Source organism: Alligator mississippiensis, chromosome 4 (genome assembly GCF_030867095.1).
Source record: "Alligator mississippiensis isolate rAllMis1 chromosome 4, rAllMis1, whole genome shotgun sequence".
Classification (NCBI taxonomy): Eukaryota; Metazoa; Chordata; order Crocodylia; family Alligatoridae; genus Alligator; species Alligator mississippiensis.
Genome location: NC_081827.1, coordinates 6,514,255 through 6,539,673, shown reverse-complemented (window position 1 = coordinate 6,539,673; position 25,419 = coordinate 6,514,255). Strand labels below are relative to the sequence as shown.

The 25,419-nt window shown below is 50.8% G+C and overlaps 1 protein-coding gene across 13 annotated transcripts in view; it reads left to right on the top strand.

Moving 5' to 3' along the window:
• The window catches only part of LOC109283187 (collagen alpha-1(VII) chain), a 202,802-nt gene that overhangs the window by 33,965 nt on the left and 143,418 nt on the right, over nucleotides 1-25,419 (top strand). For all 13 annotated transcript variants that reach the window (XM_059725736.1, XM_059725738.1, XM_059725732.1 and 10 more), the window contains exons 6-16: nucleotides 1,592-1,765; nucleotides 2,686-2,846; nucleotides 3,992-4,121; nucleotides 6,118-6,234; nucleotides 7,374-7,529; nucleotides 8,695-8,811; nucleotides 12,179-12,325; nucleotides 13,744-13,863; nucleotides 15,460-15,618; nucleotides 17,448-17,576; nucleotides 21,630-21,779. In XM_059725736.1, the coding sequence (XP_059581719.1) occupies nucleotides 1,592-1,765; nucleotides 2,686-2,846; nucleotides 3,992-4,121; nucleotides 6,118-6,234; nucleotides 7,374-7,529; nucleotides 8,695-8,811; nucleotides 12,179-12,325; nucleotides 13,744-13,863; nucleotides 15,460-15,618; nucleotides 17,448-17,576; nucleotides 21,630-21,779 (1,560 nt within the window). The remainder of the gene's footprint in view (nucleotides 1-1,591; nucleotides 1,766-2,685; nucleotides 2,847-3,991; nucleotides 4,122-6,117; nucleotides 6,235-7,373; nucleotides 7,530-8,694; nucleotides 8,812-12,178; nucleotides 12,326-13,743; nucleotides 13,864-15,459; nucleotides 15,619-17,447; nucleotides 17,577-21,629; nucleotides 21,780-25,419) is intronic.

Sequence of the window (25,419 nt, the reverse complement as noted above, 5' to 3'; positions counted from 1 at the left end):
AATATAGCGTAGAATATGTGCCACTCAGTAGTGCATGCATGCTACCAAATCCTGCAGAAGCATTGAGGAGAGGACAGCCGTGAGGTCTGCATTAGAGCAGGGTGAGTTGTTTGGGTTTTTTTGATGAATAGTGTTTAAAAATGCAATCGGGGTGAGCAGAACTATTTGTTAACTCAGGTCAAAGGTTAACACCAGCATATAATTTCTCTCTAAAAAAAAAAAAAAAAAGAAGGAAAGCATCCCCAAAAGCCAAGCCATTTTGCTCTTGCCTTCTCAAAGTGATTTTTCATTTGCAAATGATGGTTTGCAACCAAATTGGCTAAAATTAATCTTAAAAATGTAAAAAGTTTCACTCTCCTCCCAAAGCAAATCAACCCCTTGGTTTGAAGTTGGGCAAAACATTCTGTTTGACCCCAAAACCAAACCTTTTTTTTTTCAATTTCCCAAAAGGCTCTTTTTTGGTTAGGAAACAGCATTTTTGGTCCAGGTCAACCTGAAGGAACTTTTAAAAAAATCTTAATCTTTCAGTTTCAATTACGCACACAGAAATTCAATTATTTGCAGTCCAGACTGCGCCAGGTAATACCAATACGCTGCTGAATACCCAGCATGGTTCTCTGTCCCTTTTCAGCTCATTTTGGAGGGGACCTTAGTGAGGACTGAAAAGCCCTCACTGCTGGGGTGAAAAGGGATGTTTCATTTACCCCTGGGCAATACAAAAGGGGGTCAGAAGGGGCAGATGCAGGGGGGTGCAGTGGTGCATTTGCACCCGGCTTTGATTCCTGCTCCACCCAAACCTTCAAACCAACTGCCTGGAAGGGGAAGTGGCATTTCTATTCAGGCAGCAGTGGGTGAGTCACCTGACTTCATGACTCATTGTCATCTCACTGATTCTTGCTAATCTCTCTCCACTCCACAGGTGTTAATGACCCTCTCTCTGTTTTAATGGGCTTGATGTTCCACTATTCAAACTATCCTTTCTTTTGCAATGCTGCTGGTAGCCATTCCTGGTAATGTGTCTTTTCTGTTTCACACCCCTGCAGACTGGTTTTTAGCTCCTGCTAAAAAACTTCTCTCAGGCCTGGTGACATTAACTCAGGTGAACTTTAACCCGGGTGTGGAAATAACTGGCAATGGAGTGCAGGATGCTCTGTCAAGATGCTCAAGAAGGCTAGATTTTGTTTTATGACTCTGAATAAGACAAGCACATTTAATTCTAATGACTGCAGGACTAATGAAATGATATATTTTGGCTGTTTTTACTGAGTTTGCTGCATTTTTTTAAACTTTACATAGAATTTCGCAAATGAGAGCACATCCCAATAAAGCTATATTTGTTTTGGCTTTGATCTTCAACTGAGTAATACCAGGCCCCTAAAAGCTTCTAGTTTTCCTTTAACTTAAGAACAATGTGTTGTGTTATATGGGATGATGCACCACACTATCTGCACCTACCTTTTCACAATCCTAAATCCTCTTGTGGGTCAGACATTGCTATTCTAGCTGGGTCACGGTGTCCCTGTGCTCTGCATGGGAGTGTGAGTGTTAATCAGTGGAGACTGAGACCTGCTTTCTTTCCCTGCATGCTTAGGAATTAAGAACGCCAATAAAAACGAGCTGAAGAAAATAGCTTCAGAGCCCACAGAGGAACACGTGCTTTATGCAGAGGATTTCCACCTGCTCCATAACCTGTCCCCCAAACTCTCCCGCAGGCTGTGCTTCACTGCCTCGGAGCCTCCACGGCCGGCCAAGAAGACTGTGAACGGTGAGTCTGGGCTCCCCTATGCCATTCCTTGAATCAGCCCCTGTTGCCATCCCTAGACTCCTACACACATTTGGTTCCTTGCATCTGGGCCCCTACACCCCATCTTTTCACATCTGTGGCCCTTGAAGGGCAACCAGATGCCCATGCACCTGGCTTTGTTGTTCAGGAGGCAGCAGTCGCATATCTTCAGCTGTGTTTAGCTTTCTGCAGTCCACGTGGTGACACCAGGTCACGGAGACGATGCACATGCAGAGCGCAGCACGGCAGGGGAAGGTACTGGGTGGGATAGTGGAAAGTAGCTGGAAAACCCTTTTCCTGGGACATTAGCTCCAACCCATGCAGAGGGTGGGCTTAGGCCAGAGGACCTGGGGGAGTGTCTGTGAGCTACACAGACGCTTTGCCCTACATCCCAGAGATGTCTCAGCCACCGGCGTGCCTCTGTCTCTGAGAGTCCTGGAGGAACCATGCCATTTTCTATTTCATTCTCCAGTCTTTAGGACCATCCTGTTGAATAGTAATTCCCACCCTATAAAAGAATCCTACCTATGGCTAGAAATGACGAGAGTGGAAGGCACCCTTGCTCTGTTAATTTGTGCAGGTTTTTAGGGTAATTTCTGTGGTCCTTTCGTGAATGCCTGTAGAAACTTGTTGGGTTTTGCCCTCTCTTCCATTCTCTGTAATGTGTACAAGTGCCCTAGGATGTCTCCATAAGGAGAGGAGGAAATCTTTGGATCCAAGCAGAGTTCAGATCCTTCTAGCTAATATAGGAACCGGCTTGCCTTGGTCATGCTTTCCCGGCAAGGCCACCTGTGAAACCAAAATGGCACTTTGGCTCATAAAGGGTCTGGCTGGTTCTGACTGTCTGGCCCTACTCGTCACCTGGCATGTCAGGCAGTTTTTCTTTCCCTGCCTGCTTTTAGCTGAGAAGATTGTCGGCCCTCGGGATCTGCTGGTCACGGAGCAAGGTCACAGCTCGTTGAGGCTGACCTGGACTCCTGCCACGGGGAAGGTGTCGGAGTACCTCGTCCTCCAGCGTTCGCTCTCAGCTGCTGGGCAGCCTGCTCCTGAGGACCAGCGGCAGGTAGGGCTGCACTCACCCTGCGCAGAGACTCGCTCCCCTTCCTCCCCCTGACACCAACCCGATGGCTTTTGCCTATATGGGGCATTTGTCGTGGTTTTCAGGGGTGCCAAGCACTTCCAATTGCCACTGGCTTAGACTCTGGAGCGAGGCCCAGGCAAACATCTGAACGTCTGCCGGTATCCTGTGCAGACCTCTGAACTAGACAAGCTAGGTTTCCTGCCCATGACTAATCTGGAAGGCCCAGATCTAGGGAAAGCAAGGTCAAATATCTGCCCAAGCCTCACAGGCCCTCAGGGATAAGGCATGCTGATGTTTGAGACTGGTCTCTGCCACAGACAACCCAGCTCACCTTGGGCAAACCACTTAAACTCTCTTTGCTGCGCAGGCCAGAGACCACGTTTCTACACCAGCTGCCCTTTACAGCCTCTGCCATCACATTTACAATCTGAAGAAAACATGGGAAAAACCATGGCCAAAGTGATCCCTTCCCCAGTAGCAGCCCCTTGCTTTTCACTAGGCACTCGGTCTGAGGCCCATAGAAGTAAATGGAAGGGTTCCTCTTGGATTTAGCAGGGTTTGAGGATTAAGTCTTTTGCCCCCTTGGATTTCCTTGGGCTAGCCTCAGAGACTGTCTCCCTCCCCTCCATACTATTTTAATCCTTGGGATGTGAACAGCTCTACCAAAGACCAAGCTAGACAGATCTGTTGAAACCCTTTATACCCCTAATTGTGATGAGCAGAGAGGTGGCTAGCCCGTTAGCCTTAAAGGTGCCACCACGTGCTTCTGGATAGCAAAAGACCAGATATGGGAAGCTGAAGGAGAAATTCCTGATCTTTGCCCAGAGCAGCTGAGGACGTATCCTACTGTCCAAGGGATTCACTGTCTTGCTGACTTCCTAGCAAAACCCTCCCAGTTCCCTTCACCGTGTTGTGTAGCTCACTGCTGTCTGATGTGAGCTTGTATAGGCAGCACGGGGGGCCTCTCTCTGATGGACAACAGCCTGATGTGCCCAGTTTCATCCAGCTGGGACCTGGGACTGCATCTGCCCCACTGGGCCCTGACTCATTGCTCACCAGAGCCAGCATCCGTTTCAAGAGACCGTGCCCAACAGCGCCCAGCTAAGCCCCTCTCTCCTCTTTCCCAGCTGGTCGTGGACAGTGACAAGAACACCGTGCTGGTGCCAGACCTGAAGCCCAACACCAAGTATTTCTTCACAGTCCAGGCCATCTACCCAGATGCCCCCAGGGAGTCGATGACTGTCAAAGGGAAGACGAGTGAGTCTGTCCTTGGATATGTCTCCCTTATTTTGCATTTATGTATTGGGGTGTAAAGGAGCTGGCGTAGGGATGCTGCATGTAGCACCAGAAGGGTCTGATATCGCTTGGTTTAATGAGCAAAGCACTGGTGGTATCTGGTTTGAGGGCCTGAAAACAGGTGAGTGCAGGGATTTTACAAAGCTCTGTATGATGGGTCCTAGGAGGGCTCAGGGCTGGGCGTATGCAGAAGAGTTTGTGGGAATTGAAACTTGGTTATTTCAAGGCATTATTCTGCTGAGCTCCACATATCCCTGCAAGGAAGAAATCCATCCCCGTGATGGGAACAGATAGGCCTATGCATGGCTGTCTGTTCCCCATATGCTCTATTTAAGTGGCTCATAGACCCTATATTGCCCTATACACAACCCAACAGAGTAAGCGCCTGTTGTCAGGAAGTGCCATCCACGTGGTCCCCGTGTAGCATGGGGAATCCACTCACAATCAGCTGATCCCTACTTGGCATCATCAGACTGGCAGGATAGTGGCTGCTTTTTACACGTCTAACTCCCATTTTACGCTCATTAAGACACGTTTTCCACTGCTTTATTGGGATTGCCTCCCTGCTATATTGAGTCATGTAGAGTCCCTCTGCTGTTACGTTGCGCTCTGTCTTTTTGAACCACATTCCCAACATCAGACACAGTCATAGGGTTAGAAGAGACCTCCAGCACGATCTTGCACAGAAGCAGATAGTTACTCCTAAGCTATCCCTGTCCAGTGCTTATCCTGCTTCCTCTTGAAAACCTGCCAAGGGGGCTAATTTCAGTCCATTCGGTACTGATGCCACTGTTTCCGTGGGGTCTGGTTTTGCTGGATGGAACGTGTCTTGAAACAGATGTTTCTGAGCCGCAGATGTGCAAAGGAGCTGCACACATTCAGCTCCTCTGTCTTGCAGGAAGCACCTCATCTGCTTGCCCGACAGGCTCCAACAAGAACCGTTCCTTTTGCAGCAATACCTAATTGTCTGTTAAAGGAAAGATCTCAGCCAAGCTTAATGAAGAATGAGTTTCAATAAGGCAAATTCATCCATGCTTGCTAAGAAAGAGATGGGAGGTTATTGCGGTAGGAGCGAGGTTGTGGGATCTCATCTCTTCTTAACCCTGGCATTGAGCCTGGGGAAGACGCTTGACATCTACGTGTTGTGGCTGATTGGTTCATACTGGACTTCTCTTTGCTCAAGGTTTTCCCCATTGCATGTCTTCATGTTCACGTTCGTGATTTTGCTCGGTCTTCAGTGTAATGTAGCACGTGGAGTCCATGTGGCAGGGCAGGTGGGATAAGAAGGAGCAGAGCTGGGGATGGAAAACAGGAGAGATGGGCACGCTTTATCCTGCTTGGAAAAAGAGGGCCTGGCACCCTGTTCTTTGCTTTCATGGTTCCTTTAGAAAGAGTTTGAATGGAGACTTACCCCAGAAGGGAGACTGTTCTCCTTTGCACCTTGGTAAGAAAACCAGAGAACAGAAAGAAGAATTTAAGAGTGATCCTCAGTCTAACATACCCAATGCACTATTACAAACCCAAGGAGCTACCAGAAATGCCGCGGTCCTGCAAGATCTGTACAGATGCACATGAAGTTCCCGATAACAAAGCCAGTTTTACATTCAAATGCACTGTGCCTTCTGCAGGAGGGCAAAGATAATGAGAAGCTAGGTATGTATCCCAGAGCTCTCTGTGCCATTCGAAGCAGGGGTGCATTGTGGGCAGTTTCGGCGCAGTTGCTGTTCAATGCCCAGTTTTGCAAATGAGCACGCAAGAGGTGACAGACCTGAAGAGCAGAACCAAGCATCCTCCCGGGGTATGAAAGGGAGGGTCGGGGATCAGCTCCTTCAAGGTGTACTCACCTGATGTCTTCTTATCTTTGGAGATCCAGGGCATTTCTCTGCTTTGTGTCTTTGCTGCGATTCATGGAAGCAGTGCTGCCCATTAACCTCAGGGTTGTGTTTGTATCTTCAAGCGCCTGTGCCTCCAGTGACTAATTTCCGGGTCATTGAAGAAGGCCTCTTCAGCCTCAAGGTGGCTTGGACAGCTCCCCTGGGGAGGCTGGAAGGCTACAAGATCTACATTCCCAGACGTAAGTGGAGGTCTCCTGGGCTTTCAGGTCTGCTTCATGGCTTGTCATGCAACTGGTTGGTCTTGCAGAGCTATTTGGGAAGCTGAGTCTAGCCACTTCCGTCAGCTAAGGCCAAGCGAGTCCTTTGCGCTGCAGGGGGAATGGCAATGGGTTGTCAGCAGCCTTCTGGGATGAGGCTGCATGGGTCTCATCTAATTCATTTGGGCTCTCCAGGTGGAAGTAGGACTTCTACTTTTGAGACATCCAAGTGGAACATATGCCTGTGCTCCCAAGTGCGATCCATGTTGCGGCTCAGCCATCACCAAAACACTGAAGGTGTCTCAGTTCATGAAGTGCCTTCATTTCAGCCAGAAAAGATCCCCAGGGAGACTTGTCCTTGCTTGCAGCACATGCTCAGAATTGGTCCGGGATGATGCCCCACCTACGCTCTGCTGTGGCCCAGTTGTAGCTGGGGTGTGCATGCACTTGGGAGAAGCCCAAGGTTTCTTAGATGGAAGAAAACTGTGCTGAGCAATTGTATGAAACTGAGATCATGCAATGGGGAAGAGAAGGGCTCTCCTGTGCTTTGCCAAGTGGCCTAGTGGTTAGGGCATACACTTGGGAAGTGGCGCTTGACTCCTTCATTCTCAGCTGCCCAGTGGCCCATCCTCATGGAAAGAGGGGAAGGGACCCTCCGTCCTGCTGGACCCCTGGGTGGGTGGTCAAGGCACTTTGCTGGGAAGTCAGAGATGAGAGTTCAAACCCCACAGGCTGTGTAGGGACTGGCTTATCCATCCCACCCCTGGGCCAAGTGCCCCAACTGGTAAGCTATTGAGATGGCTGGGTCCTCCTTACTTCACCTTAACGGCAGTGCGTCTGTCCATGGTTCATGTGGAGTCTTCTCCTCTCAAGGAGCTGGTTTCCGACTTGTCAGGAATGCACCAAGCTGCCCCTTGAATGGCTGGGGGAGCTACATATCTCCCTGGGCACAACAGGATGGGTTTCCTGAGGTGGGGCTCTCGTTTGTGGCTGAGCGGTCGCTAAATCATAGTTGGCCCATAGGCTGAAATTGTCTCCTGTGCCCAGGTCCTGTACTGGCCTGGTAAATGTGCTGTGTGGCTCCCTCATCCTGGTGTCCCCGTTGCTTTTGGTCCCCACAGCAAACAGGCCTGGGATGACCTATGAGCAGATTCTGGGGGCAGACGTCACATCTCACGTGCTTCCCGACCTGCAAGAGGATAAAGAATACACTGTCAGCATCTACGCCATGTATCCAGAGGGCCCGAGCCAGCCGGTGTCTGTGACAGCAAGAACATGTAAGAGGTTTGACTTCTTAGGTAGCGTTATGCCTACTCTCATTTGCATTTATAAGATATGCAAACTCTCATTTGCATATTCATACCTGGCCGTGTGCTGTACCCAAGACTCATGCAAGCTCATTCGCATATTCACACATGTTCTCATGCCTTATCCAGGCCTCATACCTGCTCACTTCCATGTTCACACCTGCTTACCCAGGGCCAGTGCAAGCTCATTTCCACACTGATAGACTCTTGCCTACGCTCATCCAAACATTCAGATTTTGCTCAGACCTGCTGTCACTCTCACTCCCGCATCCCTTTACCTGCACACTCTCACCGCTGGGGATTGCACCCTCTGCTCTGACCTACGTCATCAGGTGGAGGTACAGAAAACTCTGTTCTTGCTGTGTGCAAGCAATGGAAGGCACCATTAGGAGCTTAAATATGAGAACCAAGTTGTCCCCCAGGTTGCATCCCCTCCTTGGCCTTCAGGGTTGGCCTCTTCTTGAGGCTGCAGAAGAAGGCATCAGCTCCACAGGTTTTGGCTATGCCATTGAAGGCCATTGCATCCCCTCCTTGGCCTCCAGGGTTGGCCTCTTCTTGAGGCTGCAGAAGAAGGCATCAGCTCCAGTCTCACCATCAGTGCCCATCTCAGCAGACAGGATCATGGAGGTGGAGCTCCTCACTGCTTGCTAGATCCAGCTTCATACCAGCAGGCGTGGTATGAATCCTGTCAACACGGGTCCGGGAGAGGGCAGCTGTGCACACTACCACTTGACCTCCCCTGCTAGGTCAAGAAGACTTCACCATCCCTGCAGTCCACCCTCTCCCCACACTGGGGCCTGGATCTGTCAGCACCTGGCTCCTCTCCACTCCCACCTTGCATTTTGTCTTCATTCAACATGACTCCAACCAGACTGGCACAGGCCAGAGATAGTGGTGGTGACAGCTTTGGTTTGCTTTGTTGCCTCTCTGGCTGAGGGTGACGGGTAGACAACTGCCTTTTATTAGCTGCGTTAAGGCTGACAGGCTACGATGGGATGTTTAGAAATCCCCCCCCCAACACACTGATTGACGTGCCGGAGTCAATGAGAGGCAGCCAGCAGTGCCTGGAAAGTCAGTGGGTGCATAGGCTGCAAAGGCACTTTGCTAAGAGGTTTGTCCCCTTGTAATCTTCCAGTGAGGTTCCTGCCTACGAGAAGCGTCTTGGTGCAGAATGAAACCACCAACACCCTCCAGGCCAGGTGGACGCCGGTCCGAGGGGCTTCTGGTTACAGGCTCACTTGGGTGTCCACAGGTACAGCATCAGGACACAGGGGCAGGGTGGGAGTTTTATTCATGGTGATCTATCAGTGACTTGCACCCTACATTCCCCTTGTTGCTTGCTTTAGTCCTCGTTGCTCTTAACAGGGCTCTGCTTCCTCTACTAGCCTCCGGCAATGTCTCTGTTTCATCCCCTGATCCCCTAAACAGCCAAACCTGACCTGAATTACAGGAAGGATCCTTTCCCTGCCCCGTGGGGCTTTCCGGGTGGGGGAGGCATTGGATTATTCCCTGTTTGAGATGAAGGCAAGATTTTTTTTCATGCTAAAAATACAGGATACAGAACTGGAACCCGGCACTGTCACAGACTCCCCGTGTGACCCTGAGTAAGGTCTCCTCCCCTGCCCACGAGCTTCTCAGCCGGCGTGTCTACACAAGACACTTACTGCGCATTAGCCTAACAACACTGTGCAGTAGCATGGCGGTTAGAAACCTACTGTGCAGTGTTATGAGGCTAATGTGCATAAGAATAACAGAAAACCTGCATGCCGACACTCCTGCACAATAACTCTAGTTGCTGTGCATTTAGTTAGTATTTCATTAAACAAGTACTAAACTAAATGCACAGTAATTAAGGCACATTAATGAACTTGTAGATGTGCCCAGCATGTACAATACAGATAATACCCAACTTAGGCAGTGTGGGTGTAATTTAGGAACAGCTAGAGAGCACTGTATATCTCAGAGAGGAAAGTGCTTTTGGGGTTCATTACAATAAGCTAGACATGGGTGGATCTTCCAAAATGGAAACAAGCAGCCCAAACCCCAGGTGCTTATCCAGTCCTCCTGTTTGGCTCCCATATCATTTGGCTGGATAAGGGGTGAGCTCTTGCTTTTTGTCATTGGTGTGGTATAGGGACTGTCTTTTTTTCTCTGTATTTGTACAACACCTTGTGCAACCGGGCACAGATCGGTGACTCGTATTTCTGGGGCCAACTGCAATGCAACTAGTAATACTACTCAACATTTGCTTTCACGTCTGCTGTGTTCCTACCCAATGGGCTGTTGCGTAGTTTTTCATCACCTCACCTAGAAGAGAAGAGGCAGCAAAAAAAAAACCCCCAAAAACGGTGCTGATGGGAGGATTACTGTAGTTTCTCCTTTAGCCTCTGCACTCCAGGGTTCAATTTCTATTGAGGCATTAGATGAGCTGTGTTGAAATTATGCAGACTGCAGATGCAGTGGTCAGGGTGACATGGAGCTGTTTCTGTTTGTGCGTCTGCAGTCTTCCCTTCTTGTGGTACCGCCCCGAACGGCCGCTCTGAAGAGGCTCTGCCTGGTCACGGCCAATGCCGCACTGCTGGCAACCCTATTGCTCCCCACTTCTTTGTAGCATGGGGGGAAATCTTATAAGGACCTGTGTCTGTATGTGTGTGTGTGCATGTGTGCATGCATGCACGTACATGCATGTGCATGTGTGTGTGTTTGCATGCACTTTCATGCATGCGACTAATGCGATGTGTGTGTATCACCATTGCTCTCTGCTGGGGAGAGTCAGAACTGCTCACCCAGGTGTTGCAGGTCCTCAATAGTGTTGCTAGCTAGAGGGGGTGTGTTTGTGCAACCTGTCTGTTCAAGTCATAGCACTACATTGGAAAGCCCCCTAGTTGCCTGGACTCACAAGTTGGTAGCAGCCTCCCAGAAAGGACCGGGGGCATTTTCTGGCATGGGTCAGAAACACCCCACTCCCCATGATGAACATGGCTGGGCATGACACCTCGAGATCAGCCCCCCACCCTACTCATAGGAGGGTTTCAGAGGCACGATCCCCTCCGCTTCTACCCTGAAATGTACTCCCCAGCCAGTGCGTCTCCCAGGACAGGGCTGATTTTTCTTTTCTGTGTTCCAAGACGGAGAATAGATAAAAATAAATTAGCTGCGGATGTGGCGAGAATGTGGATGGAGGAGGGTTGGGAGGGGGGAAGGGAGTCTGTAGAGCTAGCTGCATGGAAAATGGGGACGTGGCACCCCCCAGTGATGGACAGAAAAATAGCAGCCCTTGGTTTTATATCCACAGCAGGGGGAGACCCTCCAGGAACCGGGATGGGCAAGGCCCTGCTTGGCTTCCTCCTTCCAGGCATGACTGGCTGGCTCCCTGTGGGATCACATAGCTTGTCGCTCTGGGGATGCTTAGGAGAGAGCGGCGTGTGCTTTTTTCTTACTCCCTGAAGCAATGGCTGACCCCTTCTTGTCCTGCCCAAGATCTTTCCTGAGCTTCATGCCATGGGAACCATCTTGCCAGCAAAATGAGATGAGACAGGAGCCCATTGACAGCGCTCCCCTCCCACTGGGACCCTTTCCGATCACCTGAATGAACCCCATCTTCCAGCAGGCACTAAGCATTTTACCTCCTCATCAGTCCAGGGGAAGAAAATCCCGGGACTAGGAGCAAAGCCCAGATCTTCCCTGGGCGGTACAAGATCCCACCTCTCCTAGCAGAATGAACGCTGGTCCGAAGTCTTAGGGTGGCAGCTTCTTAATCCCGGCTCTGCCACTCGCTGTCCCTCGGTGACCGTGGGGAAATTGCTTCGTCTCTAAGCGTTTCTGTTTCTCCCCCGATCTTGCAGTTAACATTGGGAGCTGCGGGGCTTATTACATGTTGAACAGTGCTTAGCACATAGACAGCCCCCTAGACATGCTGAATCGTTTTCCCCTTTATGGTTGCAACTGTGCTCATCAAAGTCATCCAGAGCCCTTGTATTTAGTTAGCTAATCTAGTCTGGTTGTACCGGGTTGGTCTTTGCAGCACAGTGACTCTCAACAGGGAGTGCCATGAGCCTTGTGCCTCGAGTCTCAAAAGGTTGAGAAGCCCTGCTCTAATGTCTCAAAGACCCACGGGGAGTTTATGTAGACCAGCAGGGTAGACCAGAGTAGGTCTATCAAGCTGTCATGTACCATTGCTGGTATTTATCATCCCGCCTCATGGTCAGACCATGCCTGTTGGGCTAGGCACCGTTAATGAGTCCCTTCCCAGCAGATCTTACAACCTACATAGGCAAACGGAGCAAAGACAAAGAAATACTATTCCCCCATTTTGCAAGGGTGGGACTGAGGCAAGGGAGAGACCTCCATCCCACAGAAAGCCCGCAGCAGATCTCCTGAGTCCCAACCCAGTACCTCAGTCGCAAGCACATCCTTCTTCTACGCTCACCCTTTGTGGGTTGACCTGATCGCATGCTCAGGTTGGTGTAATATGGACGACCATCAACGTATGCCATTAAGGTGGGGGGGGGTGACGTTCTGCTGTATTTTAGGGGCCATAAGCATGGAGGAGGGACCCTCATCACCGCCCCTAAAGCTTGACTCCCATATACTCCACCCCCTCTCTCTTTTCCCTTCAGAGGGCAGTGTCCATAATGTGAACCTGGATGCCACTTACACCTACTACATGATCCAGGGGCTGCAGCCTGGCACAGAATACACCGTCACCATCAACCCCGTCTTCGGGGACATCGAGGGGCCTGTGGTGAGCAGAAAGGCAACTACCTGTAAGTACCCCAGAGCAGGCAAGTGAGAAGGGGATGAGCTTAGAAGAATAAGTGGAGGGGAGCAGATGGAGGAAGGTTTGCCTACACAGTCTCCAGGCTATGCCAGGCGGTATCCTTGAATGCTTATGCCAACACGTTGCAAAGGGGTGATATAGCCACCTCTTAGTGGCCTTGAGTGAAGACCCCTGTGCTGTTCTGAATGATAATGCTGTTCTGAATAATGCTGCAGGCCTTCCTACTGCAACATGCTCACAGTCGTGCGAAGTCCCTCCTTTCCGGGATTTGGCACGTGTGGGTCAAGAGAGGGCAGATGAGGCCTGGCTCGTGGTTTCATTCCCACGTGTGGCACGGAGGTGGGGTAGAGAAGTCCAACATGTCATATCTAGGTGAAAGGAAGGGTGATGGGGGATCCAGAAGGATTGGGGTATGGGAGGGAGGGAGGATGAGTAGAGCTGGTGTGACCCATAGCAGAGTAACTTGGGATGGAGAACAAGTGTCTGCTGAAGGAAGCCAGCATGATCCTGGCACTCCCTACCTTAGATCATGGTGGCAGCAGGAACCCAGGAAATCTGACTCATTCGTAGTCTCCCACAAGTCACTTCACCTCCCCAAGCCTCAGTTTCCATCAGAAAAAACTGGCATGATGTTAGTCGCTGTCTTTTGTGAGATCCGTGGGTGTGACTATCAGGGCACTGCTTTTTGGTGTGAAACCTGAAAGCAAGAGAATGGCCAACCACAACCACATTTATTGGGACCTACCCCAGGGTGGTTGTGAGATCACCCGGTCTCCCAAGAAATGGCCTGTTCACTACTATTTGTACCCACACTATTGTGTATGAACCACCCTGCCATGTTTGTGATTTGCAATCCAAATGACCTGAAGGCAATCATACGCTAGCAATCACCGCTGAATAATGTGCACTGTGCATTTTTTAATTTACACGACTGGAAATACAATACAGCTTAAAGACACTGCACCTCGGAGGTAATTGCTCCACGCACTGACGTGCATTGATTTTAATTCAATATGGATGGCAAGTGGAGATGTGGATGACAAAGACTTATAGGAGTCCGAGGATGCTTCTGAATTAACAGCACACCATGAGACAGTTTGGAGTTGATGGGACTCGTGGTTGATTGTATTGCGGTTGTTTAGTGTCCTGTTGTCTTCTACACAAGCCTGAGTCCAGGTTTGCCTGTGCTCCTCTTTGTCCTGGTCAGTCACAGTCATCTCATAACCAATATCCCCCAGGTGTGGCTTTCCCCCTCTCATCTCATGCATGCAACCGCCTGGTGCATTGCAGCTGTTGGTGCGCCACTTGGGGTGTGACACGCAGCCACATGAAGTCAGTGGGAGGCTTTCCTCTGGTGGTGCCTTGGGCTTGTTGCCTGACATTGCCTGGATCTGTCTCTCACAGTGCCATCAAGTTCTGTCCAGGCTCTGAAAGTGGCCGATATAACGATCAGCAGCGCCTGGGTCTCCTGGGATGCAGTCACGGGAGCCAGTGGGTACCGAGTGGCTTGGGGTCCAACTCCAGGTGAGAGACACAAATGTAGAGATAATCTAATCTATGTCTCATACAACTCCCCCCTGCCCCACCGGTCTCCCAGCACCACTGCAGCATGAGTGCTGACACTGCAAGCACATACAGCCAGGGCACTGCAGATACCGGGTAAGCTGGTGCACTGCTGATATGCTCACATCCCCTGAGCATTGCATTGACACCGGGCACTCTTACCTTGCAAGCTCTTGGCCTAACTCTGGTTTTACTTAAAGAACCATGGGATTCTGCCTTGGCACCAAATATGGGCCCTTTAAGTGGGTGTCTTACAACTAGCCCCTGTATAAGAGGCCTCTCTCCAGCCAGGGTGGGCTTGTGCCAGGTTTCTGCATCCACATTAAAGTCAGTGCCCAGTACCAGAGATGAGGTCAGAGTGTGCTGCGCTCGGCCTTTCCAGTGTTTCCCAGGATCCCAAAAGAGCCTGAGAGAAGCAGAGAATAAATTAGAGTATCCCAGAGGCTGCACTAACTTATACAGGAGTGGTGAGTGGGGCAGGGCATATGAGGGGCACAGAAGTCCCACCGTAGCCTTTTCCAGCCCTGTCCCCCATCCAAAAACAGGCATGCAGGTGCTGAGAACAGGGCCACTTGAGCAGAGGCATAGCCCACATGCTTCTGATCAGTGGCTTTTCCTATGTCGAGGCTGTACATGCTGCAAGTTAGTGGCAGCCCTGGCTCCATCTGCCTCAAAGCAGTCCTGTCCACTTGGGGTGGGGGGTGTTGGTAGAAACTGGTTGAGTTTGGAAAGCTAGGGTTTGTGGTCAAGCCCTTCTCTGGCCTTTGTACACACCACGTTTTTTGCCCTTTCTAGCGCTGCAACTGTGTGACTGTTTGCATGAGCAGGATTTCTGGACACTTTAAGTCTTTCTGGTGCATTAAAGTAAAACTCCTCAGAAGTAGTTTAGTTTGGCTCACTAGGAATTAAAACATTGCTTTCATGGATTCATTGCGTGCAAACACAAAGGCACTCAAAGACGTGTAACGAGCCTCTTTGTCCACTAGATGACTGTGACTTTTTATAGTTCACCCCTTCGAATTGCTTCCGCTTTTGAATTGCTTCTGCTTTTTTTTCTTGTGTGGTTTGCCAGCTCCCTGTGGCATGGGCATGGGCACAGGGCACAGGACATGGGGCATGGAGCACAGGATGGTGGGTGCCAGGTTGCGGGGGGGCAACACTGGACTGTCCTGCTCTTCTGTGGTACTGGCTGGAGACCGGGCTTAATTCATTCGAAAACCTAGTGCGTGCAAACACTGAGCGATGCTCCAAAATAAATAAGTTTAAATTTTATAAACTTATTGAACTTAATGAGGATTAAAACCCGTGGTGTGTACAGGTGCCCCTAATCAGCACTTCCTGGGGTGTTTAATTCTTCTGCTTCTTGGAATTCCTTACAAAACCCTCACCATGTAGAAGTTTTCTGTGATGTTTCTATGGAGGCCACTTCCTCAAAGGAGACACAAATGAACTATCAAGGCCACTTCACAGGTGGGAGACAAGACTCACTGGTTCCCCCCATTGTCCCCACCCACAAGCCATTGACTCCTCCTTCCTTTTGGCTCTTTCCTCCAACAGAATTCTTTGGTCGAGACCGACTGCGACAGACGGTTGTGAACAGCTCCGTCACAGCCTACCAGCTCCGAAGCCTGGCCCATGACACAGAGTATGTCATCTCCCTCTACGTGCTCTTTGGTTCAGTGGAGGGACCTGGGATCACAACTTCAGCCAGAACATGTGAGTACGTAAGCACTGCTGAAGGGACGTGGCCTCCGTCCCTGCCCAGGAATTGGTGGCTCCTGTGAGAACTGGCAGTAACCAGAGCAACAAAAAGCACCTGAGACAAAATCTTTGGGTTTTAATAGGGAAAGCGTATATAGCCTAATCAGTAGTGGTTGGAAACCATTTGATTTACAGTCAACATCTCTCATTCCAAAACAATCCGATCTGTCCATCGACTGCTGTGTCCATCCACTGCTGAAATGCAGTTCTTGCTGGAGTAGAACTTGGCAACACAGGGTAGTGCCATACTACAGAAACTGAGAAAAGACATGGCTAACAAACCCCAGTATCAGGGCTGAGGTTTGGGCAGTCCTGTCTGACGTCCACAGCCAGAATATAAAACAGGTAGCTATGGCACTGATCCAAGGTTCAAGAGGAGCAATGGTCTCAAGTTGTAGTAAGGGAAGTTTAGGTTAGCTATTAGGAAAAACTTTCTCACTAGGTGAAACAGGCTACCCAGAGAGGTGGTGGAGTCTCCATCCTTGGAGGTTTTGAACTCAAAACTTTGGCTCATATGACCTAGTTGGTGATGGTCCTGTTTTGAGTGGGAGGTTGGACTAGATGAGACCTCCTGAGGTCCCTTCAAGCCCTCATTTTCTATGATTGTAACACCAGAGGCAGGAGCTAAGATGACAGCCAGAGCTCAATAGCCCAAATGTGAAGATCCAGAGCATGAGGCAGAGGCCATGTGGATAGGAATAGGAAATTAGGCTTGTGCAACGAAAGGAGGGAGCAGGAGGTGAGGGAGAGAACAGGGAGACATGATGTTCAGCACCCTGGAGATACTTCCTTGCAAGCCCCTTAAATAGGTGAGCTGCTTCCTATGAGTGATGAACCAAGGGAATAATATCCAGCAAGGTCAGGGCATATGAGCCTGAGTCATCTTGGCAACATGTGGGGATGAGTCCATGTGTGTGCAGGGGAAGGCACAAGGTAATTAGAGTTCGATACTAAAAAACCAAGCTGTGGAAACCAATAGTGATCAGCACTAGCCAAGACTGTGGGGTTGTATTTCATCCTGAAGGCGAGGCTATCCTCATGCTATGGTCTCAGTCCCTCGCTGCCTACAGGGTCTCCAACGCTTCAGGGTTTCTCTTGGTATCTCCCACCCACATTCTCACCCAACCTAATCCAAGCTAATTTGGGAGATGAGAAGGGATCATGGAAAACACTGACCCAGGTACCATATTTCCTTGTATATCACACTTCCTTGAATATAATATACACCTTACTTTTGAAAGGCAGAATGAATTAAAAAAGATCTTTCCTTGTAGTAAGTAACTGGGTAGCAGCAGCTAAGGGGCCACACCTGCGCATTGTGTTAATCTCCAGGGATTGCTGCAGATTTAACTTTTCACTGTTGCCTGGTAAATGTGAAAACCTGCTTTTACCGTATTTCTTGCATATAATGCACATTCCATTTCCCAGCAGCTGGTTTTTGAGGAAAAGGTATGTATTTGTACATGAGAAAATATGTTATATAGTTTACAGCATGTTCGCAGTCAGTCTAGATCCTTGAATGGTGTAAATCAGCATAGCTGCCTTGAAACCAGTGGTGTTACACTGATTTACTCCAGTTGTGGATCTGTGCTATGATTTCACAGGAAGAATATCTTCAGGGTGACATCCAGGATGGGATGGAACAGAGCGGCACAGAGAGACTAATTGTTGGCCATAATGGCCTCTGTTTCTCATGCCATTAGCAACAAGAGGCCTGATGGGTGCTGGCATTTACTGAATGCAGCATTAATCAGGACACCAGCTCACGTTGCTTTCTGTTGCAGCTCCACTTGGCTACGTGTCCAATTTCAAGGTGACGTCCTACACAAGCACATCCATTTCTCTCGCATGGAGCGTCACAGCTGCAGCCACCAAATACAAAATCACCTGGAGCCCAACAGGAGCAGATGGAGGTGAGCAGAGAGCAGTTCTTTGGTCTGTTTTCATGGTGCACTGATCGGTTGGGAGCACAGAAGGCTCTGTGCAGATGGAGGACATTTAAGCCAGTAGCCCACTTGAAAGATCTCATAGCCATGGGAGAGGCCTTTCATGTAGCTTTCTGGGCTCTGTGGTAGTCTCCACCCCACCTTCAGTGCTAAGAGCATGAGCCTCTGCCAATGTTAGACTCATCCCATAGAGTCCAGCTGGAGTTGGCTTGTTGGTCTTTGTAAGGGAAGAAGCAGTTTAGCCAGGGCGTGCTGCAGGCTAGGCAGGGCACCACACCTGCAGGTCACTGGGGCAGCAAGCTAATAGAGCTATTAGGCTACTGTCATCGTTTGCTGTCCAGATGTGGGCAGGGCCCTGGGAGCTCATCAGCCCACAGTTGAAGCTGGCTTCGGGGGGGTTACTCTCCCTGGCAGTCCTAGGGGAAGGAGCTCCTGCTCAGGAAAGCTACCCAGAGATGTCTGACTTCCTGCACCCACTGCCTGCAGGACCAGTTGAGTCCAGGATGCTGTAATAGTGAGCGAAGGGGCTTGTGTTTATGTTACTGTTTTCTACCAGTGGTTTGGGGTGAGGCTGGAAGGGGAAGTAAAGAGGCCTCATTAGTGCCCAGGGGGAACTCGACTGCCTTGAGCCCTGGCAGGGGCAGGCTCAAGCACGCAGGGGCCATGGGCCTGGTGACTGGAAGGGACAAATGAAGCTAGTGCCTCAAAGCCAGGTCCAATTCAGTGGTCCTAGGCTAGAAGGCCTAGCAAGATTGAAGGGGCAGAGGCCAAGGAGGCCAAAGCCCCGGCAGAGGGACAACATACCTGTAACACCCATGAGGCATGGGGCATGGTAAAGGGAAGGATTTGGAGCTATGCAATTAGCCCTTAAGGCTTTGGGTGCCCTGCCAAGCATAGTTGACTACAGAGAGCCAGCCAAGGGCCTGGGACCAATGAGGACCAATAGGGTGCTGGGGACCCTAATGGGGGGGTTTTGGGACAAGAGCTATGCAAAAGTTCATGAGCAGCCTCCCTAATAAATTATATTTTCATCTAGGTGTGGCAGGCGAGACAGGAGGGTGCCCTAGGGGCAGAGTGGGGCATGGTTGCGGAGCCATGGGGGAGCATCACGGCCACCACTGGGACCCCAATGTGTTACAGTCTTTTTGGGACAGGGGCTATACGGAGGCAAGCTAAACCAGTGTCACTCAAGCTTTTGCTCCCCAAGGACTGGATGAGTGGCATAAGACCAGTGCATGTGACAGGATTGGATCCAGCCCTGCATGCTGCATGCCCAGATCAGGCCTGCACCACACCTAGCCAGAGCTGATGCCCTCACTTGGCCCATGTACCCCGATTGTGTCCCATGTGGTCTCAACTTGGCCTCAAGTGCTGTGATCAGGCCTCTTACTGCCCTGTGCTTCTGATCAGCTTCTTGCCACACTGCACACCAGATCTGTCACTCAGGACCATGCTATCTGGCCCACAGAGCTCCCCACAGGTCTGAAAACTTGGTATCAGGGGAGTGGTGATTAATGCTGCCACTGATTCCCTGCTGCTACATTTTCAGACCTGTGAGGATACTCTAAGTCCAGATGACATGGCTCTGAAGGCCAGCTTTGGCTGGGAGTTGATCACCCCTGTCCAGAGATGGGTGACAAATGGGTTAGAAGGAAAACCCTATGAGTGCAGGTTGAAAGGACCAAGTGTGTTTAGCTTGGTGAAAAGATGACATAAGGAAGGACGTAATAGCTGTATAGGAAAGGTCAAATAACTGTCCAAGGGGATGGAAAGCACTCTGTCCAAATTCCCGGACGACACCAAATTATGGGGCAAAGTAAACACACTGGAGGGCAGAGAGCGGATTCAGGTGGATTTGGACAGATTGGGGAAGGAGGCAGGACAGAATAGGATGCAGTTTAACAAAGATAAGTGTAAAGTGCTGCATCTAGGGAAAAAGAATCACCAACGATCAGATGTAATGAGCAGCAGCACCCGAGTCTCCTGGGATGCAGTCACGGGAGCCAGTGGGAACCGAGTGGCTTGGGGTCCAATTCCACAGATTGGGAGATGACTTTCTAAGCAACACAGCAGCAGAAAGGGATCTCAGAGTCATAGTTGACTCTCAAATGAAGGTGAGTTGTCAATGTAAGGAAGTGATGAATAAAGCCAACTGCACTCTTTCATGCATTAGAAGGTGAATCACGAGCAGGTCAAAGGAGGTGATACTTTCTCTTTATGTGGCATTGGTAAGACCACAACTGGAGCACTGCATCCAGTTCTGCGCACCGCACTTCAAGAGGGATGAGGATAACCTTGAGAGGGTCCAGAGGAGGGCTACTTGTATGGTCAAGGGCCTGCAGGGAAGATCCTCCAAGGAGAGACTGAGGGACCTGAATCTCTTCAGCCTCCACAGAAGAAGGATGAGAGATGATCTTGTGGCTATCTCCAAATTCATTGGGACGGGGCAGCAAGGAATAGGGGATACTCTGTTTACCAGAGCACTCCTTGGAGTTACTAGGAACAACGGCCATAAACTGATGGAGAGCAGATTTAGATTAGACAGTAGGGTGAGGGTTGCCAAAATCTGGAACGGGCTTCAAGGGAGGTGGTGCTCTTCCCTACCCTGGGGGTCTTCAAGAGGAGACTAGACAAGCACCTGGCTGGGGTCGTCTGACCCCAGTGCTCGTTCCTGCCTGGGACAGGGGGTCGGACTCGATGATCTACTGAGATCCCTTCTGACCCTAAAAATCTATAAAATCTATGAAATGCTGGGACAAAATACTTTAGGCTCTTTCACTAGCCCAGTGTTGCTGCTATGCAGTGGTCCACAGGCTTTCCCGATGGACAATACAGATGAATCCTTAGGTTACAGTGCCCTGATGGGCCTTATTTTCATGCATTATTATTGCTGTTAGTGTAATAATATGCAATTTGCATCTTGAGAGTAGCTTGAGACCCAGAATGCAAGCCCCACCACACAAACACATGGCAGCTGATAATGGAGCAAAGAGACTTAAAAAGCAGCTATTTAGGACCTGGTCCCTGACCTGTGCATCTATCACAGCTACAAGGAGGAGCTCTTAAAAACCTCATGGGAAAACTGTGGATGGGGTCAGAAGTAAGAACCTAAGCAATGTCTCGCTGAGTCAGACCAGTGGTCCACCTTGCTCAGTATCCTGTCTCTGACAGCAGCAGAAGTGGATGCTGTAGAGCAGTGCTTTTTAAACAAGGGACCACGGCACTCTGGGCTGCCTTGAGGCATTAATTTGAAGCGCTTTCTGGCCAAACAGCCCCAAAGTGCTTTGCAAACTCATTAGAAGTATTGTATGACGTGACCCATTGGAAAGTGCAGGGGGGGTGGTAAGGGAGTCAAACTGCACTGACCTTAATAAGGATCACGTCAGGACTATCCTGAGGTCATGTGAACGTTGCTCATTTTTCCACTCATCATCCCAAAGGCAATGTTTCCAAGCCTCAGCTGAGCTCTGTGCAGCCTTGCAGCGCTGAGCTCTGTGCAACCTTGCAATGTGTGTCTTGTGGGGAGAAGGTGAGCTGAAGTGACATGTCACTTGTTCTGGGCTCATCTCAGGGGCTGCTCACATTTACCGTGTGGTTGCCATAGGCTGAAGGACTATCAGGAGGGCAGACAGAGGGGCCTGCCTGTCCCTGTGCTGAGGGCAATGGGGTAGGGGCAGTATTCCCCGCTGTGTTAGGGGTATTGTCCAGCACAGATCCTCTGCCTGAGGACCCCCCCGTTTATGCCATTGGTGACTTCTGCCCCTGGCACCAACCTTGGGTCGAGGTGTGTAAGAGACCACACCACCCAGAAGCTTTTCCTCATTCAACACCCATTTTCCTTGTCATGTAGCCCCTTCACCGCTAGCTGTGACCCCTGAACCCCCTATTTCTTTACATTTATGTCCTTCCCATTACAAAGAGACCTCAGGAGCATCAGTACTGTGAGGAGAGGCCGGACCCTTTGGAGAAGACACCCCTAATGTTCTCAGCAAATGATCAGCACTGTTCTTCCCCTTTCAGAGCGAGCTATTGCCAAGAGCCAGTATGTGGGGAGCAGGGTGCTTGCTTATCGCATCGACCACTTGCTGCCCAGCACGCAGTACAGGGTCAGCATTCGGCCCGTGTTCAGCAAGTCTGAAGGCCACGAAGTGACTCTCACTCACCAGACAGGTAAGTCCTGATATCTGGACATCCTCTTGGCAGATTATGACCTCTCACTGCTGCAACAGAGACCTCTCCTGCTCAAGCTAAAGAAGCAGCCCGGTTAGCTGGTGGCAGCAGTGGGTCTATGACATGCACTCTGTCAGCGTGTTCACCAGGTGCTGCATAGACATGGATTGGATGTAGGATTTCTGTGGCATCTAGCAAGGTTATTCTTGGAACCAATTTGTTAATAAAACAAGCCCCTGCTTACCCTGTGATATTTGGGCCTGTTCTTGATTCTCCTTCCCTAAGGCAGTTTTCACCCAATCCCGGAGCTCCTGCATGTGGAGGTAGGAGAAACTGGTGAGTGCACACAGCGTGCCATGCTAATGGCCTGCTTTGTTTGCAACAGTGAAAACGGTGGGTAATGTTTTTAGGCTGGTCTTGGTCCTATTAGAGTAGATTGCATGGGGGAGTGGGATTTGCAGCTCTGGGTTGGTTTCCTTCTCCTGAGGGGGACGGAGGGGCCAATCTGCCACCCTGACCCCTTAGCCTGGCAAGTCTGCTGCTTCCCAGGGGCCTGCATCCGGGACATTGCAGAGAGGATCCCCAAGCTCCTCAAACCCACAGACCGCTATCCCATGCTCCTTATTCATGTGGGCACCAATGACACGGCTTGGAGCACTCCCAGCCAGGTCATGAGGCGCTACAGGGATTTGGGAGCGGGACTTAAGGGTCTGGGGGCACAGGTGGTGTTCTCGTCGATCCTCCCAGTCTCAGGCTATAGGCTGAGAAGGGACAGGAGGATCTATATGGTCAACCAAAGACTGCAGCGCTGGTGTCGTCAGGAAGGCTTTGGCTTTCATGACCACAGCCCACTCTTTGGCGAGAGAGGCAGCGAGCTGCTGGGAAGAGATGGTCTCCACCTCTCTCCCCTAGGGAGGAGGCTCTTCTCAGCCAGACTGGCTGACCTGCTCCACCGGGCTTTAAACTAAGCCCGCTGGGGGACGGGGGGACGACCGCCACTGCTGGCCCGCTGAGCAATCCTTGCAAAGCCAGCGGATCACGGCACTCAAGGGAGCCCGCCCCAGCCCCAGCCCTGGTAAAATCTGTGGGCTAGGAAGGAGCCCCCCAGGGGGCGCTTGCCTGCCTGTACACAAATGCCAGGAGCTTGGGGAATAAGCAGGAGGAGCTCATCCTCCTGCTCGGTGCAAACAGTTATGATGTCATAGGGATCACGGAGACCTGGTGGGACTCCACCCATGACTGGACCACGGGGATAGATGGCTATACCCTGTACAGGAGGGATCGTGTAGAGAAAAGGGGCGGGGGTGTAGCTCTCTATGTTAAGGAAAGCTACGCGTCCCTGCAAGCCGATATTGGTGACCAGGGTGGACGACGGGAGACCCTCTGGGTTAAAATCCGTGGGGAACACGGCACAGGGGACACAATGGTGGGAGTCTATTACAGACCTCCCACCCAAAGTCCTGAGCTTGACCAGGAGTTTGCCCAGGAACTGGCTGAGGCAGCTTGCTCCAGGACCATGGTTGTCATGGGTGACTTCAATTACCCAGACATCTCGTGGGAGGATCGCTCAGCAAAATCTGAGCGGTTGCAGAGCTTCCTCTCGTGCGTGGATGACCTCTACCTGGCTCAAGAAGTCTATGGGCCAACGAGAGGCAAAGCGCTGCTCGACCTGGTACTGGCTCCTGGGGAGGACCTAGTCGGCGACCTAGTGATCGATGGGAAGCTGGGTGACAGCGACCACGAGCTGATCACCTTCACCATCCGCCGAAAACCTGGCAAGTCAGTCAGCAACACGGAAGTCCTTGACTTCAGGAAAGCCGACTTTGACAAGCTCAGGAGGCTTGTCAGTGAGGCCCTAAGGGACTGTGACCGCAGGGAGAGGGGAGTTCAAGAAGAGTGGTTGCTCCTCAAGGGAGCGATCCTCAATGCACAAACTAAGTCTATTCCATCTCGGAGGAAAGGCAGCAAGAGGGCACAGCAGCCCCCCTGGCTCTCCAGGGACCTAGCAGACCTCCTGAGGCTAAAAAGAAAGGCCTACAAAGGATGGAGGATGGGAGTCACCTCCAAGGAGGATTATTCTGCACTGGTCCGGTCCTGTAGGGAGCAGACCAGGAAAGCCAAGGCTGCAACTGAACTCCAGCTAGCTTTGAGCATCAAGGACAATAAAAAGTCCTTTTTCAGATATGTGGGGAGCCGGAGGAAAAGCAAGGGCAACGTTGGACCCCTGCTGAACCAGATGGGGCAACTGACAACTGACGCCCAGGAAAAAGCCAACCTATTAAATAGGTACTTTGCGTCGGTCTTTCATCAGCCCCATGGGACGCCTGTGCCTGCTACAGGGCTGGGAAGTCCGGGTGAGGGTGATCCCCTGCCCTCCATTAGTGCTGACTTTGTGAAGGAACATCTTGAGAAGCTGGATACCTTCAAGTCAGCCGGCCCTGACAATCTTCACCCCAGGGTACTCAAGGAGCTGGCAAGCATCATAGCCCAGCCTCTAGCGCGGATCTTTGAAAACTCTTGGCGCTCTGGTGTAGTGCCCGAAGACTGGAAGAAGGCCAACGTGGTGCCTATCTTCAAGAAAGGGAGGAAAGTGGATCCGGCTGACTATAGGCCCATCAGCCTGACTTCTATCCTGGGGAAGATCTTAGAAAAGTTTATTAAGGAGGCCATCCTTAATGGACTGGCCGACGCCAACATCTTAAGGGATAGCCAGCACAGGTTTGTTGCGGGTAGGTCTTGCTTGACCAATCTCATTTCCTTCTACGACCAGGTGACCTATCACCTGGACAAGGGAGATGAGATTGATGTCATATATCTTGACTTCAAAAAAGCCTTCGATCTGGTGTCCCATGATCGTCTCTTGGAGAAACTGGCCAATTGTCGCCTTGGGTCCCCCACGATCCACTGGCTGGAAAATTGGCTCCGGGGTCGGACCCAGAGGGTAGTAATTGATGGAAGTCACTCATCGTGGTGTCCTGTGACCAGTGGGGTCCCCCAGGGCTCTGTCCTTGGACCCATACTGTTCAACATCTTCATTAACGATGTGGACACTGGAGTCAGAAGCGGGTTGGCCACGTTCGCTGATGACACCAAACTTTGGGGCAAAGCATCCACGCCAGAAGACAGGCGGGTGATCCAGGCTGACCTGGACAGGCTCAGCAAGTGGGCGGATGAGAATCTGATGGTGTTCAACGCCGATAAATGCAAGGTTCTCCACCTTGGGAAGAAAAACCCGCAGCATCCTTATAGGCTCGGCAGTGCTATGTTGGTTAGCACTATGGAAGAAAGAGACTTGGGGGTCATCATTGACCACAAGATGAACATGAGCCTGCAATGCAATGCTGCGGCTAGTAAAGCGACCAAAACGCTGGCTTGCATCCATAGATGCTTCTCAAGCAAATCCCGGGACGTCATTCTCCCCCTGTACTCAGCCTTAGTGAGGCTGCAGCTGGAGTACTGCGTCCAGTTTTGGGCTCCACAATTCAAAAAGGATGTGGAGAAGCTTGAGAGAGTCCAGAGAAGAGCCACGCGCATGATCAGGGGTCAGGGAAGCAGACCCTACGATGACAGGCTGAGAGCCCTGGGGCTCTTTAGCCTGGAAAAGCGCAGGCTCAGGGGTGATCTGATGGCCACCTATACG